Source organism: Myotis myotis, unplaced genomic scaffold (genome assembly GCF_014108235.1).
Source record: "Myotis myotis isolate mMyoMyo1 unplaced genomic scaffold, mMyoMyo1.p scaffold_m19_p_17, whole genome shotgun sequence".
Taxonomy (NCBI): Eukaryota; Metazoa; Chordata; class Mammalia; order Chiroptera; family Vespertilionidae; genus Myotis; species Myotis myotis.
Window position 1 is genome coordinate 18,574,309 of NW_023416321.1, and position 17,560 is coordinate 18,591,868.

At 53.8% G+C, this 17,560-nt stretch overlaps 1 protein-coding gene across 6 annotated transcripts in view; it reads left to right on the forward strand.

Moving 5' to 3' along the window:
* Nucleotides 1–13,003, forward strand: part of ERN1 (endoplasmic reticulum to nucleus signaling 1) — a 68,223-nt gene extending 55,220 nt beyond the window's left edge. For all 6 annotated transcript variants that reach the window (XM_036339981.1, XM_036339984.1, XM_036339982.1 and 3 more), the window contains 9 exons: nt 199–289; nt 573–762; nt 1,514–1,613; nt 1,873–2,072; nt 5,109–5,256; nt 6,249–6,376; nt 7,579–7,702; nt 8,093–8,160; nt 8,867–13,003. In XM_036339981.1, coding sequence (XP_036195874.1) covers nt 199–289; nt 573–762; nt 1,514–1,613; nt 1,873–2,072; nt 5,109–5,256; nt 6,249–6,376; nt 7,579–7,702; nt 8,093–8,160; nt 8,867–9,118 — 1,301 coding nt within the window. In that variant the 3' untranslated portion in view covers nt 9,119–13,003. The remainder of the gene's footprint in view (nt 1–198; nt 290–572; nt 763–1,513; nt 1,614–1,872; nt 2,073–5,108; nt 5,257–6,248; nt 6,377–7,578; nt 7,703–8,092; nt 8,161–8,866) is intronic.
* Nucleotides 13,004–17,560: the final 4,557 nt, after the last annotated feature.

Sequence of the window (17,560 nt, forward strand, 5' to 3'; positions counted from 1 at the left end):
AAGACGTTCATTCTCACAGCAGTGCAGAGGCAGGACCGGGGCAGGGGACAGGCATAGAGCGTCTCTCACCAGGGGACAGGCATAGAGAGTCTGAGATGCATGTCTCAGTCTGAGCTCAGGAAGCTATAGCCACTCTCACCTCCAGGTTTAGGTTGGGTTTGTTTAACACAGTCCCTCCTTTTTCCCATTTTGTCCCAGATGAGGAAACCAGCATGGTGATGGTTGGGAAAATTTCCTTCTGTCCCAAGGACGTCCTGGGCCACGGAGCGGAGGGCACAATTGTGTACCGGTGAGTGGGTTGGAGAGCCCTGTGCCTTCACCACGACAGACAGGAGTGCCTGTCGCTTGCCAGGCTCCAGAGTTCAGCAGGGTCAGAGCCGTGACTCAGACGGAAGAGTGCCGCCTCCAGGGAGAGAAGGGGTGACCACGGGTGGTTGGTCGGAACCTCCTGGGCTCTGAGGCAGATGAGTGGCCGCTGTGTCAGAGGAGAAGGAACACTGTGGGTCCACGGGCCTCCTGTCCTCTCCACAGCCCCCTGCACCTCCCAACCCAACCCACTCCTCGTCTTGCAGGGGCATGTTCGACAGCCGCGACGTGGCGGTCAAGAGGATCCTCCCCGAGTGCTTCAGCTTCGCCGACCGCGAGGTCCAGCTGCTGCGAGAGTCTGACGAGCACCCAAACGTGATCCGTTACTTCTGCACCGAGAAGGACCGGCAGTTCCAGTACATCGCCATTGAGCTGTGCGCGGCCACGCTGCAGGAGGTGGGTGCCCGCGCCCACGCAGCCTCCCTCCTCCCGGCACCTGGGGCACGGTTTCAGGATGGCCGGAGTTGCCTTTTTATTTCCTTTTATTAACTTTATTGAAGTTATATAATATGTACTCGTTTAAGACAGACAGTTTGATGCATTTGCAAAGTTGTATACCCATTTAAACAAAGTCAAAATGTGGAGCAGTTTTATCACCCCACCTTAAACTGGGGTGTCCCTCAGCCTGCCTCGGGCAACCTGTGGTTAGCGTTCTTCTCCCTCTTGGCCTCTGGAACACCTGGCCGGTCCCGATCCCAGGGCTGGTGTGGGTTGGGAGGACGCTTCCTGATGACCCGAGTCGTTAGGATCATAATTCCTTCTGCTCAGTTTCCAACTCGCCGTGACACTGGCTCACTCATTCACTCGTAGGTTTACCTGTATGAGGCAGTGAACTTGAGTGTTTTACCCTCTTATCTTTCCCGCTGTGAACTAGTAAGTTGGAGCTTAGTTGTTTGTTTAAATTAGCCTATTCGTTGAGGAGAAAGTCTTTGGAAAAATAAGGATTTGGACAGAATATTGTCAGTAAAACTTCCCTTTCTTAAAATATGATAAAAGAAAATGAGCTGACTCAATACCAAATGTTAAAGCAGAAAGGAGGCAGGACTTTTCTAAATAAAATTGAATCACTTTAAAAAGAGAAAGAGGAGCATGCACTGAGGGGCCGAGTCCTGGGGCCGAGCCGCGACCGGGCCTTCGTCTCTTGCAGTACGTGGAGCAGAAGGACTTTGCCCACCTCGGCCTGGAGCCCATCACCTTGCTGCAGCAGACCACCTCCGGCCTGGCCCACCTGCACTCCCTCAACATCGGTGAGAGGCTTCCCCACGGGGCGCGGCCCGGGCGGGGTGACCGGGTGACGGGCTTGCCAGGTGGGCCTGGCCTCCGCCGAAGCTCTTTGCTGCGTCGCTGGTGTGCACGCTGTGTAAGCGTCTGAGGAGGATTCTTACGCAGTTGAAGCCTGTAGAGGCGCAGGGCGCTGGGCAGTCTGAGGGAGGTGCACTCCCATCGCAGGAGGAGGCCCGATGTTGCTCGTGGTTCACACTGGGCTCATCCGGAGTTTTGTGTTAGTTCACAGAGACCTGAAGCCCCACAACATCCTCCTCTCCATGCCCAATGCGCATGGCAGGATCAAGGCCATGATCTCCGACTTCGGCCTCTGCAAGAAGCTGGCAGTGGGCAGGCACAGCTTCAGCCGCCGCTCGGGGGTGCCCGGCACCGAAGGCTGGATCGCCCCGGAGATGCTGAGTGAGGACTGCAAGGAGAACCCCGTGAGTAACGGGCACAGGCCTTGGAAAACTGCAGCCTCTTGCACTGTCAGGACTAGGAGCCTCCTGTCGGGATTGGAGGGCAGTGACACGTGTTTAACAGCACACTGCTGGCCCTTCGTATCGTCTCACAACCAGATGGACGAGAGGGGCCCACGGGAGCAAGTGTCTGGTTTTCCCTCCTTCCCTAGTCACTTCCCCCGTATTTGGGAACTCAGAGCTTCCATAAGGTGAACGCACTTCCAGTTTGTATTCTTTTTCTTTTTGTTTTTTTCTCTCAACTTGTCATTTTGAGGATTTTTAAGATGTGCAGAAAATACCTTTGTACCTCCGTCCTGATTCAACATGTTAGTTATTTTTCACTTTCTGTCTGTTGCTGAAGCAGTTGAATATAAAAGGGAAGCACCCCAGTCCTTCACCCTTAAATACCCTAGCAGGTGTCTTCCGAGAACAAGCACAGTCCTAAGCTTTACACCATATCACACCTCAACAGCTAACGTTTGACCTCTGACACAGTCCACATTCACATTGCCCCAGATCCCGCTTACAGAGCTGGTGTTTGCAAACCAGGGTCCAGTCAGGTGCCTTGCATGGCATGTGACGCTCTCCCCTGTAATCTGCTTCGGTCCCCGACCTTCTCTGCTCCCTGGCAGTGACGTTTGAAGAGTGAGGCGCTCGTCTGGAGAAAGCCCCATTGGGGCTTGCTCACTCGTGTCTTCGTGGTGGTGTTAACTCGCCTGTGTAGTCCTTGTGTCCCTGTGAACTAAAAGTAGGTCCCAAGGACCGAATGGATTGAAGGTACGTGTTCTTGCAGCAGCCGTCACAGGCCACGGCATCAGGCGGCACGGCACGGCAGTTGTACTGTTGTTACTGACCCCGCTAGTGATGCCAGCTAGGCTCACCCACCGCAGGTGGCACCTGCTTTTCCCTCCACCACGTTTTCCTCTTTGTTGTTAGTTCCCTGTGGGGCGATGGTTGGCACAGCGTGGATGGTGTCCTCTTTCCCAACAGTCATTCACCCGATGGCACAGCGTCCGCTGACAGTCCCTCCCGGAATTCCTTACCTCAGTGGGAATTCTTCTGCATGTGTTAGCTGATATTTTTCTATAAAGAGGAGTTTTATTTCTGATCCCCTTTCTCTCTCTCTCTTTTTGAGTCACTATGAATTCATGGATTTTTTAAATAGTGTTATAATCCATTATAGTCCTTTTTCTCCTATTCTGTTTCTCCTTTTGACACTCAAATTGGGTCAACGGGAGCCTTCCCACTGGCTTCTTCATCCTTTTGCTGAGAGCCCATCGTGTCTCCGCACCTTTATCCCCCGATCCAGACCTGGATGGGGTCAGCCAGTCTGACATAGATGAGATTCCGTCGAGCCCTCTTACCCCATTCACAGGGGACCAGCAGCTGGTCAGTGAGCCAAAGAAGTCAGTTATGATGAAGGTCATGAGAAAATTCATCACACTTTAAACACTAACTTAAAGCAAGTACTGTGATTCGTTAAGTAATAGGAATCTTTGACGTAGGTTTTTTTCTTCGTGTTCGGGTCCAACTGAATGGAGTTGTTCATTTCCTCTCCTGTATAAAGCACCTCACATGCCACTTCTGTGCCTTCTAGTTTGAGACCTAGACTTTTCACACCCGTCCTAAGAGCAGAATCCTAGTTCACTATTTATGTCCCAGTCCCTTACAGTGGAGCCTCCCACATCCAGTTCATAGGAGTTTGTAGCCTCTCCCCTTTATTGAATCTTTGCAAAACTCAGCTCACCTCAGAGTTGGTGGCAGCCGTGTTCTAACAGCTTATGGGGTATTTAAATTAAAGAACAAGTGGCAGTAATAAGGTTGGGAAAGAACAAAACTGAGCGTAGAGATGAGCTGGTGGGAGCAGGGGACCCAGGCGCGTAGGACAAGAGCGCCCCGGCATCGGTGCTGAGTGTACTGGGGGCGTCAGGCAGCGCAGGCTGTGGCAAACGGGGAGTTTGAATGATACCGAGCAGGTGAAGTGGCAGGTGAGAGCTTCAGCTGTGGTGGACTTGCTCCTCTGTCCCGAATCTGTCACCCGCGTGAGGACAGTCTGATGAGATAAAGGTGGTCGGGCCTGGGAATTGGAAGACCTGAGTCTCGTCCTTGACTAGGACAACCTTGCCCTGGTCGTCGTTGGACCTCTCTGCCCAGGTCTTTATGCCATTCGCTGTGCTCACCCCCTGGGGCTGTGCTGAAGGTGGACGGCAGGTCGTTATTGTTACAGGAGTGTTTTCCCCGGAGTGGAAGGTGCCGGGCTCCTGGTCCCTCCCGGGTCCTCAGGTGTCTGCTGGAGAATCAGTGGTGCAGCCTGGCGGCAGGCCATGCTCGGGAGCCACCTAGTGTTACATCCCAGTAGTGCAGGCTGGAAACCACACTGCACATTTCCCGAAAGTCCCCGCAGACACAGAACGGGTTTGTGGGATCAGTGAGAGGTGCACGCAAACATCAGAATGACCTCCCTGGAAACTTGTCACATAGTTTCTTTCTGGGGCTATTTTTGAAGCAGCAAGTGTTTTATTCCTTTATTAACTAAGTTTTAAGCCGAACATAAGCAGGCCCTGGGGTACACCAGGCAGCAAAGGCACAGAAATCCCCACCTCCAAGGAGCCACCTGCCGGCTGGGTGAAGAGTAGCTGATGGCTAGGAGGGAGCTTCCTCTGGCCACACACCAGTTTAGGTGAATTTTCACGTATTAGTGCACGTAATCTTCACAACCCCAAGGAGCATAGCATGTTCTCTCCTTTTTCCGTTGGAGGACACAGACACAGAGCGGTCACAGGGCTTCCGGCTGGCCGGTGGCAGAGCCGGGTCCCGGCAGTCGGCCCCAGAGCCCCTGTCTTGAAGGTGAACACGCCACCCAAGCAGCCCCTGCAGGGCCCAGCACCGCTCCGAGCAGTTCCCAAACATCAGCCCGTCCTCCACGACATGCTCAACGCGGAGGACGTGGCAGCCGCACTCCCCTGCTGCTGGGAGAGGGGCTCCCAGAGGCCTCTCACACCCCGCACTTCTTTTCAGACCTACACGGTGGACATCTTCTCTGCGGGCTGCGTGTTCTACTACGTGGTTTCTGAGGGCAGCCACCCTTTCGGCAAGTCCCTGCAGCGACAGGCCAACATCCTCCTGGGCGCCTACAGCCTCGACTGCTTACAGCCCGAGAAGCACGGTGAGCGGGCAGCAGGGCGTGCGGGGGAAGGAGCTGCTCCTCAGCTGCCCGGAGGCCCCTGCGCTGGGATGGTGCCAGCTCTGTGTTCCCAGGGATGCTCTCTCCAGGAGCCCACCTGTGGCTGGAGGGACTATTCCTGCAGCACCTCCTTCTAGAGCCAAGAAGCTGAGTTTCCGTCAGGTCACCCATTACCTGTATGACCTGGGCAGCCCCTGTGGGGACCTGTGTTCTCCAGCTCATGACTGGTGAGGGTTATATAATCTGAGGTCTTTCCTGCACCAACGTTCGGAAGGACACGCAGCCCATGCGTCATACGCTGGACTGGCTCTGGCCTGCGCCAGGGGTCAGCGGGTGCAGGCGGGGCTGAGGACAGGCCAGCTTGGTCCTCACCCTCCAGGCCTGGGTGCAGCAAGTCTTTCTTCCTGACCTCAGGCTTTTCTGTGTTACAATTTACCCACGACACCCAGTTCTTAAAACGTCTTTAACTTTTTAAAATTAAAAACTTACGTTTTTGCTGATGGATTAATTTCCCTTATTCCCAGTAGAGAAATGTTTAAGGCCCATATTTCCATTATACAGTGATGAATGGGTGCTGATGACACCTTTGTATATATTACTCTGGTCATCTAGGCATATGTGCATAGGTACATACTATTTTGCAACATGCTCAGTTCTTAGCTTCACCTTGACTCTCTCTCCGTGTTGACCCGTGTGCAGCCGGGGCGTCATTCTCGTGGCCCCCAGTTCAGGGTAGGGGGCATGGCTGTCACCGAGCCTCTGAGTGGGTATTTCCAGCCCTTTTCACACCCTGTGATGAGGACTCTCCTTATCCGCTGAAGATTCCTGGGCAAGCTCTTCGTTAAGTTACAGACGAATTCTTGTCCATGGAGTCTTAAGTCCAAAGGCGTGCAGACGGGTCAGGTGGGGGTGGTCCGCCGTGGCACTGGGCTGGTGATGATGCGTTCGTCGCTGCTTGTTGTCTTCCTCCGCAGAAGACGTCATCGCCCGGGATCTGATAGAGAAGATGATCTCCATGGACCCTCAGAAGCGCCCGTCAGCGAAGCATGTGCTGAAGCACCCGTTCTTCTGGAGCCTCGAGAAGCAGCTCCAGTTCTTCCAGGTGGGCCTGGCTCCATGCAGACGGAGGCAGCGCTCGCCAGGCGCTGAGAGGCAGCAGGACAAGGACTAAGACACATGACCCCGATCCCATACCTAGAGGCAGTCGGCCTGGCAGCTTAATATATATATATATATATATTTTTTTTTTTTATTAAAAATATATTTTATTGATTTTTTACAGAGAGGAAGGGGGAGGGATAGAGTGCTAGAAACATCGATGAGAGAGAAACATCGATCAGCTGCCTCCTGCGCATCTCCTACTGGGGATGTGCCCGCAACCCAGGTACATGCCCTTGACCGGAATCGAACCTAGGACCTTTCAGTCCGCAGGCCGATGCTCTATCCACTGAGCCAAACCGGTTTCAGCAATGTATTTTCTTCATAAAATAAAAGTGAGATCAGGATCAAGCTATATGTACAGTTTTGTATCTTGCCTTTTTTTTTTTTTTTTACTGTATATACTATTTTAAGTATTTTTCCATGTTAAAGCTCTAAAATTCTAATGACTGTTACATTCTATCATATGTGTGTGCCATCATTTAAAACCTGTGTTATGGGAGCTTTCAGATGCACACAGAAGTAGAGGGAATATGATAATGAACTCCCGGTTAGCCATCAGCCGGGTCCAGCAATTGTTAAGTCAGCCTTGGCCCTCTCTCCACCCCTCCCCGCCCCAGAATTTTTTGAAGCAAACCTCAGGCATCATACAATTTCATTCAAGTTTCACAGATTTAAACATTTCCTTATATTGAGTTTTTGTTTGTTTGTTTGCCCAGATCTTAAGATAGATTCTGAGGTTAAATTACAGGATCAGTGGACATGAACTCCTGTAAAGTTGTGGCTATTTTAAGGCCTCCTAGTGTTGCCAGGTGGCTTTGGGGAAGGTGATGTGTTTCTCAGAGTCCTCCCTGGTGTGACATGCAGGTGAGGGGCTCAGGGTCCGTGGACAGGTATGATCTGTGTCATCTCTGTCATGGAGACGGACCATGTGGGCCTCTCTGCAGTGAGTAGCAGATGTGGCCACTCCCAGGGGAAAGTTAACTCACTGGGGTGGGGGAGGCAGAAGTCCAGCTGCCCTGCCCTGAGGCCGGCTTCAGCGCAGCTGAGGACTCAGGAGGCAGTGACCGCTCTGCCTGGGTGTCGATCCTCCAGCTCAGCTTCTCTCCACACTGACCACCACCTGTGGCCCTCGTCTCCCTGCAGGACGTGAGTGACCGGATAGAAAAGGAGTCCCTGGACGGCCCGATCGTGAAGCAGCTGGAGAGAGGCGGGCGAGCCGTGGTGAAGATGGACTGGAGGGAGAACATCACCGTCCCCCTCCAGACAGGTGACCACCGATGTCCCCAAAGCTGCAACCGCTTCTGAGACGCAAACGTGGAAATGGCAGCCGTAGGCTGTTGGAGCTCCAAGCACCACATGCAGGGTGGAGGCTCTCTGTGGGTGTCGACTGGTTTAGATGCACGTCAGACCATTTCATTGTTGTTTCATTGTTTCATTGTTGTCTGAGTGACGGATCAGTGGTGGGTGGGGCTTGTCTCTGGTCGGGGTGTGATCAGCAGGTGGGATGCAGACGAGCCCCACCCGGGTTCAGTCTGGGCGCTCTGTCCTCGATGAGAGTGCAGTGATGTTTCAGTCCCATCGCCTAGTCCCCAGGAGCCTCAGGAATTGTTTTCTTGTGGAAACTGTTTGTTCCATTGCATTCCTTGTTTTTTTCTAGATCTGCGTAAATTCAGAACCTACAAAGGCGGCTCCGTCAGAGACCTCCTCCGAGCCATGAGAAATAAGGTGAGGGCTGTGAACCCAGCCGCTCAGCACCCTCTCCTGTCCATTCTCTATGCACCCTCTCACCCAGCCTGGAATGCTGACCTCACAGAGGCTTGGCGGCCTTAGCCAGACGGGGCAAACTAGAGACTTTCCTCCCGTAGACGGGCTTCGTCCTCGGGGAACTGAGGCGAGCAGCTCACCTGGGAGGTGGGCTCTGTGGTGCCGGCGTTCTCTGTGGTCTCCACTGACTGTGGTGCCTCTGCCGGCCCGACCCAGCACCATGTCCACCCCTAGAGGGCCCTCTGGGCACTTCCCACACGGGCCTGTCTCCAGGGCCCTGGGCAGGGGCCCCACTTGTCTCTGGAGGGCCCTGGGGGTGTTGGCCTGAGCTGTCACTGAGCAGCCTTCAGATAGGGCCCAGGCCCAGACGAGGCCTCCAAGCCCATTGGGGCAGACACTTCAGTTCCAGGCGACTTTATTCCGCTTGAGGCTGCCAGGGGCCTCGCTAGGTCCCCACCCACTCCCCACGCTGGGCCTTGCTCAGCTCCGAGGTCTCCGAGTGAGAGGAAGCAGCCCTGGTGAGCAGGATGGATTGTGGGCTGCTTAGCCCTTCCCCCTTTCCTTTACAGAGAACTAACTAACGTTTTCTTCCTTGAGTAATAAAAGGGTCTCTGACCAGCGTTTCCTGGGCTCCCTAACTGACCTGTGTCTGTCGTCCTGTTTGCAGAAGCACCACTACCGGGAGCTCCCCGTGGAGGTGCGGGAGACCCTGGGCTCCCTCCCCGACGACTTTGTGCGCTACTTCACATCCCGCTTCCCCCACCTCCTCTCTCACACCTACCGGGCCATGGAGCTGTGCAGCCACGAGAGGCTCTTCCAGCCCTACTACTTCCACCCGCCCCCCGAGCCTCAGGCCCCCCTGACTGCAGACGCCCCTGAGCCAGGCCGGACTCCGTCTTGTGGCCCCAGCTGTGACTGAGCGCCCCCTGTCTGCAATCCAGGGCCAGGGGCCACACTTAGCAAGAAGACCAAGCTCCCAAACCAGTGCCTTGAGCTGCCTGCTCTGCAGCTGGCAGAGGAGGGTCTGACCCCTAGATGGGGAGAGGTGACCCCTCCTGACCTGCAGGAAGCTGGGAAGACGGGGGTGAAAGCTTCACCACCAGGGAACAGCTGCGGGAAGGGCCGTCCCCAGGCAGCAGCAGGGCACCTCCACCTCCTCCTGGATAGACTGGCTTCAGACACGTTTCTTTTTAAACTTCCTGTTCGATGTCAGCCTGCAGGCCTTGAAGGAAGCGGGAGGAAGAAAGCCTAAGCTCTGCCTGTGTGCGGGGCCCGGAGCCGCTCTCCCCGACCAGCAGGCTGAGGGGCACCGACGGAGGGACGGAGGTCACTGGTCCCGAGCACCATGCACCCAAGTGTCCCAGGTCACTGGACCCAGTGCTTCCTCGGGGCAGTGGCGTGTGGTGTTGGGGCGGGTCAGCGCACGCGGAAGGGAGGCCACGGCCGCAGGTGCGGGAAACGGAGAAGACGCTCGGTTCCGAGGCAGCTGCGGCCCCACGTGCTGGTGGCCTCCATGGTGGCTTTTGGTGGCTTTGTGGCCTGGACCATTTAGGGATGCTTAGGAGCATTTGGGGGCAAGAAGTGATACTTCCCTGGCCATCAAGGACCCAGTCAGGGACAGGCCTTCGGAACCGGAGGGTCAAGGGCCTACCTGGCCACTGTGGCCATCCCGGGAGAGCCCTGGGCCAGAGGGCAGGCGATGAGGCCTCTATCCCTGCAGCCAGCAGGGTGGCCAGGGGCTTGGTGGCCAAGGCCAGGCTCCCCGCGTGCCTCGTGGGCAGGATTTTTTGTTTCTCTTGGCAGATTTTAATAACGTTATAGTTTGATCACACTGTAGAATGCCACATTAGCACAAGTGAGCTAAGCGTCACGTGAAGCTTGCTCATGAAGAAGAAATGCAATACATCTATTCTGTGTGGTACCCCCCCCCCCCCCCCCCCCCGCCAGGAAGAGTGTTCGTATCCAGAACGTTCTCCAGCTGGTGAAGAGCAAGCATTACAGCGTCACTGTACACGTCATCCTCAGAGTGATGTTCCCTAAATCGCCGTGTCCTTTCTCCCCCTAAATTTAATGTAATTTTTAATTTTCGTTTTAATCAATTCCTGTCTTTTCTCTACCGAGAGCCTTAGTGGTTACATGCAGTGAGGGTCCCACGTGAGGAAGCGTCTCCTGTACGTTCTCCAGCCGGGGGAGCGGCTCACGCAGGCCCACCCGGTGAACTCGGAGACTCACCGTGGAGTTCACTGCCTGACGGGAAGTCACTGTTTCTTATTGTGCGATGTCTTCGTGGTGTTCGTGTGTGGAGGCCACGCAGCACAGGCTCTGGTTCTGCCTTTGTAGACGCCCATCCCTTCCATGATGCCTGAGATCACTCGTTCTCTTAAACAGCGCCCACCTCTGTGAAGCTCACCAGTTACCTCATTCAGACCCGCACAGCCAGGCGGGTTCTTCTCCCCGCTCTCATTGCCTGTGCCAGCTCCGTTCCGTGGGTCACTGTGCCGCCAGCCCGAGGGACCGGCGGGAAGGTGCCACGAGGACGTCCCGGGCTGCCGGCTCTCTGCTGCCGGGTGCGGCTGTACCGCACTGCTGAGCGTTCTCTTTGCAGAGTAGCCAGTCATTTCTAGCCGCCCGATACTTGTCATCTCTCTGTTTTGGCTCAACTTGCCTGCAGGACAACTTCTCTTTAAAATGCCTTTTCTGCTGATCATATTTCTAACCACCCACTGAGACTCATTGATTCACCGCATGCTGGGACACTGGCGCTGGGGACAGAGAGAGGGACAAGATAGAACCTGTGCTCTCATAGGAGCCTGTGGTGAGAGACAACAAGTTAACATCAGTGCATGAAGGAGCCCAGGGTTGGGGAAGGGCGTGATTTGGGGTTTGCACCTTTTCAGTCTTAAAGCGCCCGTGTCCTGGGACCCCTCGGAACTGGTGAGACTGCTCTCTGTCCATCTTATCCTCATCGCCTTCGGGATCCAGGCCTTCAGAGGCTTGCAGAGGTCTTGCGTGGACACTTGCCATGGAAACACCCTGTGGTAGATCCCGTCTCAGCCTCTAGCATTCAGGTTTCCTGCTGTGCTGCTGAGCTCTGGGCTGTGGAGTACGAGTCCTAGAAGGCTGTTGGGCTTTTTAGAAGTATTCGGTTTTATTTTTACGACACTTTTCTCTGATTGCTTCTCGAGCTTTCTAACTCATTTTATAAAAGACTCTGCATGTCATGGGGCATCCGAGCATTTGCACTTTCAGGACTCACTGGTGTTACCTGATAAGCCACTGAGCCATCCGGGCGCCGAAGTACAAAACCCTGTCTCAGTGCAATAGTCATCGTAGGCTCTGAGCGGCGAGACGTCACTCTGACCCGCTGCATGTGTTGTACTGGGAAAGCTCCAGGCCAGTGGGTCCAGCAAAGTATTTTCTTCCCATCAAGAACGGTCCTTATCAGCGTTTACCCTGGTCCTCCCGCCAAGGCTTTGTGTGGACGTGACTCGGGTATCTGTGTGGTTCCCTCTCATTGCTGCTCTGACCTCTCGCTGACGTGGGGGCCTTTGGACAGCAGTGCTTTCTCCTCTTGGCCGCTCTCGTTTCAGAAGTTGGACTCTGGCCAGCTTCCCGATACTTTGGGTTTCCCAAGACCGTTCCCCTTTTCCATGTGCTCCTCAGCTGGGTCCTGCGGAAGATGGGCTGGCTCCGCGTCCAAGCCCTCTATGCAGGGAGAGCGAGCCCAGCACCCGTAGAGCCCCCTTACATTCTCGTTAGCTTTCCTTCGGTTTCTGAAATCCCTTTCCTTCATGCCTCCCGGCGTTGCTTTGCCCTGGCCGTCCTGGAGTTGTTTAGATGTGCCTGGCCTGGCAGCAGCCTTTCCAAGGAAGTCACTGCGTGTCCCGTCCAGATAAGCCAGATTTCCTCCTTCCAGGGTTGGACCGTTATCTTTCAAGCCAAAGCGTCTATCCTCTTCTGTACTTCCTTTTGAAACAGTGATTTCCCATGCGTGACTCCGGTTCTGACTGTAGCAGCATGTGAATCTCTCCTGTGCTCAGTGGAGAACCACAGAACCATCCGCAGTGAGCCTCCCACCGGGCAGCCTTAACCCACAACCGCGGCCAAGGTCCCCACACCCACCTCCCGGGCTCTGCGCTTGGTGGGTGCAGTATTCCTTTCCAGTACCCCAAAAGCTGTGACGGGGGTGTCCCCAGTACCCGGAAAGCATTACCAGTCAACTCTGCCATGTTCTCAGATGCAAACCTTACGTAGTGTTCTTTTTGCAATGACCTATTTATTTAACCTATTTATATTTATTTAATTTTTACTCTGAAGTATACCCCAGTTACAATTGCACTTGCTTAAAGCACAGACGATTTGTTTTGGACAACACCCCTGACCATGTTAAAACTGGAAAAGGAAAAGTTATACTGTATCCTTCCACGGGATGGATGCCTTACAGTAGGCTTTGTTAGTAAAGGGTGAATAATTTGGTCGTGGTAAAAATGTTAATTTTTAAGTGATTTAAAAATGATTCTGTGCCATCGTGTCTTCTCTGTGGATGGTTAGTTGTTAAATGTGTGTTAATTATGTGAAACAATCCTCTTTGTGGAGCCTAAAATCCTCCTTTTTAGCTTTATATTTTATAAACTGCCAGATTGTACAATTTTTATGTGTATTTTTAAAGCTTGACAATGTGAGGGTAATTATATAAGTAAAATGGCCTATTTTTGTACCTCCTGTACAGTTTTATAATTCTGCTGATTGATGATGGCGTCTTATGTTGAGCCAACCACAAATAAAGGTAGTTTTAGATTTGGAAGCCAGTTTCATCTTCTTAAAGATGCGACCACCACTCAGACCAAGGGGTTGATCCCAGCTGCCTTCCGGGCGAGGCGGTGGCTGGTGAGGGTGAGCAGCTGGCTCAGCCAGTGGGAAGGCGGGTGGAGGTGCAGTTGCCCGCTGGTGTCTGCGGCAGGGAGTGGGGCTGGGACATCCTTCTTGGTGGCTCTTTGTGGGAAAAGACCCTTTGAAACTGCAGGAAGTCCCCCGAAGTATCAGTTTGAGCTGACTTCCAGCAAGGTGGCCAAGTTGGGACAGACTTGCCTCATGGTGAGACTTGGGCTCCAGCAGAATTTGGGGCACATGTATGGTGAATAGGATGCTGGACCAAGAAGTCTAGGATGAGAGAAACCCACTGGGGTGACTCGGCCAGCACAGAGCTGGGAAAGCACAGGGTGTGTCCTCCCGCACACAAAGGAACGCATTCTCCTTCTCCCATCCATCCCTCTAAAATCAGAGGGCTTTGCTTTCTCCTGCACCACCTGAAGGGAGACGCTGAAGGGCCCACCAGCCCCCGGACAGTGTAGCCAGGGCTCAGCTTCAAGACTGGCTCCTTCCACGTGGTCCCCTCTCCCCCTGCCTCAGAGGGCACCGGAGCGTCCCTGAGAACCATAGACACACCCGCCTGCCGTCTGCAGCTCTGGACACAGCAAAGCTCTGGACACAGGCTTGCTTCCTGTCACTTGATGCAACAGCAGAGACAGCTCCTGCGTCCCCCACACAGCTATTACGCCAGGACTGCGTCTGCCTCTTGAATTGGCCCAGGCCAGGGAGGAAGGCAGCTGGCAGCACCCTTAGCTGCCTCCGAGAGCAGAGAGAGGAGGCCAGCAGGTGGTGGGGCCACTGGCACGGTGGGGCCGGGGCTCCAGGCACTGAGATGGGGTTTGCTGCTTTCATGCTGAGTTAGCTTTGGGCTGCAAAGACAATGTGTTTTCTTAGTGTCTGGTGCACTTTATTAAACACTAGAGGCCCGGTGCATGAAATTCGTGCACGAGTAGGGTCCCTTGGTCTGGCCAGCGATCAGGGCCGATCAGGGCCTTCTGGCTGCCGGCTGGGGCCTTCCTTCCCTGGCTTCTGGCTGCCGGCCAGGGCCTTCATTCTGCACCATCCCCTGGTTGCCAGCACACATCATAGCGAGCAATCAAACTCCCGGTCGAACTCCTGAGGGGACACTTTGCATATTAGCCATATATATATATATATATATATATATACACACACACACACACACATTCACAACTGTATTCCATCAGCGAATGCACTTATTGGACTCTCTATGTTTGTCTCATTGGGGTCATGTGTTAGCTTCAAGAGATCATGACAACAGCTAATACTGGGCCAGGCACTGTGCTGGAGCATTGGTGCCCTCATCGGTCCTTGGCCTTGACATCTTCCACTTTAGTGAGAGACTGACCAGACGCTTCGGCAGGGCCAAAATCGTGCCTGGGCCCATCCGCTGTGGGCAGAGGAGCAGGGCTGGTAAGAGCTCAGCAGCCCCCTTGAAACCATAGTGAAGATGGTGGTGGTTGGTGGGGGCTCTGTTCCAGAAACAGGAGGGGCAGTAACTGAGTCACTCCACCCCCAGAGCGGGTGGGCAAGTGAGCCCAGTGAGTGCTCTTCCTTGCTGTCTCCTCTTCCTGCCTCTCCGAATCCCCTCCCAGGCCTGCTCCATGACCCGGAGGAAGCCACGGAAGTGCCCGTGGAGTGTGCCTGGCGGTGACACAAAACGGGAAAGAGTGACTAACACCAGCGCGGCCCAATCAAGATTCTGGAAGATGCCGAGCAACTGGACTGCGGAGTTTCAACCCAAGAAAGTGGCAGGAAGTCCTGCCTTGATCGTAATGATGGGACTGAGGTGAAGGGTAGGGCTGTGAGGGGACTAGAAACTCACAGACATTTGAAGAAACCGCTGTTGGGCCCTCAGACACCTGTCACGGGAGGAACTGGCTTTGCTGTCTCGGTCCAGGTTTGAGCAGGAGTGGGGGGAACAGGGTCCAGGAGGGCAGACCCAGCTCCAGGAGGGGGCTGCCCATTGGCCTGAGCTGCCCAGGGGCCAAAGGAGACTCTGTGAGTGAGTGAGTGAATGAGGAGTCTCTGTTTTGTTTTGTTTTTGTTTGTTTGTTTGTTTGTTTGTTTGGGGGGGGGGGTATTCCAATAGAGGAGAAGGGCCTCATCCTGAACAGACTAGGAAGAAACTGTTTTTTGGGTCAGAGGTTGGTCTCGGATTCCTTCCAGATAAGCACAGATGACTGAGGCCTACCCTTCCCTATGGTGAGTTCCTGGAAGAGGCTGCCTGAGCGGGTGTGAATCACAGGAAGTGGGGAGGGGAGGGGAGGGGAGGGGAGGGGCCAGGAGAGCTGAGCATTGGGTCGGGTGGGGTGTCTCATGTCCCAGACGCACATGCCCTATGGCAATGATGGCGAACCTTTTGAGCTCGGCGTGTCAACATTTTGAAAAACCCTAACTTAACTCTGGTGCCATGTCACATATAGAAATTTTTTGATATTTGCAACCATAGTAAAACAAAGACTTATATTTTTGATATTTATTTTATATATTTAAATGCCACTTAACAAAGAAAAATCAACAAAAAAATGAGTTCGCGTGTCATCTCTGACACGCCTGTCATAGGTTCGCCATCCTAGTGTGGCTAGGACCAGGTGAGAGAAACAAGGCCCAGGGTTGACTCATTTAGGACAGTTGCGTTTGCACCTCAGAGTACCGAAGGAGAGTACACTTAGGTTAAAGGGCTCAATGGCCAAATGAATTCGGGAAACGCTGAGATAGCTGCAGATTTTGATGGCATTACTGTTCAGAGGCCCTTCATAAGCTGACAGCTTGTTCTCCAAATCGGGATATACACTTACCTCCAATTATTGCCTTTCATTTATTTTTTTAAAAGGAAGGGCCCTAGCTGGCTTGGCTCAGTGGATAGAGCATCAGCCTGCAGACTGAAGGGTCCCGGGTTCGATTCCAGTCAAGGGCACACACCCGGGTTGTGAGCTCGATCCCCAGTAGGCGGCCGATCAATGATTTTTTTTTTAAATATATTTTATTGATTTTTTACAGAGAGGAAGGGAGAGAGATAGTTAGAAACATCGATGGGAGAGAAACATCGATCAGCTGCTTCCTGCACATCTCCCACTGGGGATGTGCCCGCAACCCAGGTACATGCCCTTGACCGGAATCGAACCTGGGACCCCTCAGTCCGCAGGCCGACGCTCTATCCACTGAGCCAAACCGGTTTCGGCCAATCAATGATTTTCTCTCATCATTGATGTTCTGTCTCTCTCTCCCTCTCCCTTCCGCTCTGAAAGCAATTTAAAAAAAGGGAGGAAGGATGTTTGGAGGGGCAGAAGTAATGTTATGTTGTCATCAAATCTTACTTTATTTTTCTCTTTCCAGGAAGACATTCCCAGCCTCTCCTGTCGTGAAGACCCAGCACCAAAGTCGGGTCTGGAGCCCGGCCAGTGCAGGCCACGTGCAGCTCACTTTGCAGCCTCCCTGCTGACTGACGAGTCCTCTGGGGATGCGTGGTCTCTGGCTCTGGACAGAAACCCGCTGAAACTGGCTCGAGCAAAAAGGCCAAAAGAATTGGCTGGCGGACGCCAAACTGCAGGAAAGGCCTCAGGAATGGCTAGAACTAAGGACTGGAACCATCAGAGCACTTTCACCTCTTCTTTGAGCATTTGACCTTCTCGCCTATTACAGACCCAAGAAGGGAGGCTTGGCTTCCTCTGACCTCTGCAACCTGGCAGGAAAAGACTCTCTTTCCCCAACTCGTTAAAAACAAACAAACTCAAGTAAATGCCTGAAATACCATGATGCCACTTTGGAGCAATCGTTTGGCCAGGGAGGTGGGGTGGAGTAGGAGGACAGCAGCTCCCCAGAAAACCTGTTTGTGGTCGAGAAAGGAGGGATTCTTCTCCAAAAGAGGCAAGTCCAGCCATCACTCCTGGGGAAAATGTGAATCCGACATGTGCCCTAATTTTTTAAAACAAGTTTTTATATATCTATCCTATATAATAAAAGGCTAATTGACCAAACAGCGGAACGACCAGTCAGGCACTGACCACCAGGGGGCAGGTGCTCAATGCAGGAGCTGCCCCCTGGTGGTCAGTGTGCTCCCACAGGGGGCATGCCACGCAGCCAGAATCCGGGCTCACGGCTGGCGAGCGCAGTGGTGGTCATGGGAGCCTCTCCTGCCTCTGCAGCAGCACTAACGATGTCTGACTGCCGGGTTGGCCAGCAGTTGGACATCCCCCGAGGGCTCCTGGACTGCGAAAGGGCGCATGCCCGGCTGAGGGGACCTGCTCCCCCCCCCGAAAGTGCACGAATTTTGTGCACTGGGCCTCTAGTATATATATATAAAAGGCTAATATGCAGTGTCCCCTCGGGAGTTCGACTGGGAGAGCGGGAGTTTGATTGCTTTCTATGACTTGCGCTGACCACCAGGGGGTGGCACAGAACGAAGGAAGGCCTTAGCCGGCAGCCAGCAGCCAGGGAAGGGAGGCCCTGGCCAGCAGCCAAAAGGAAG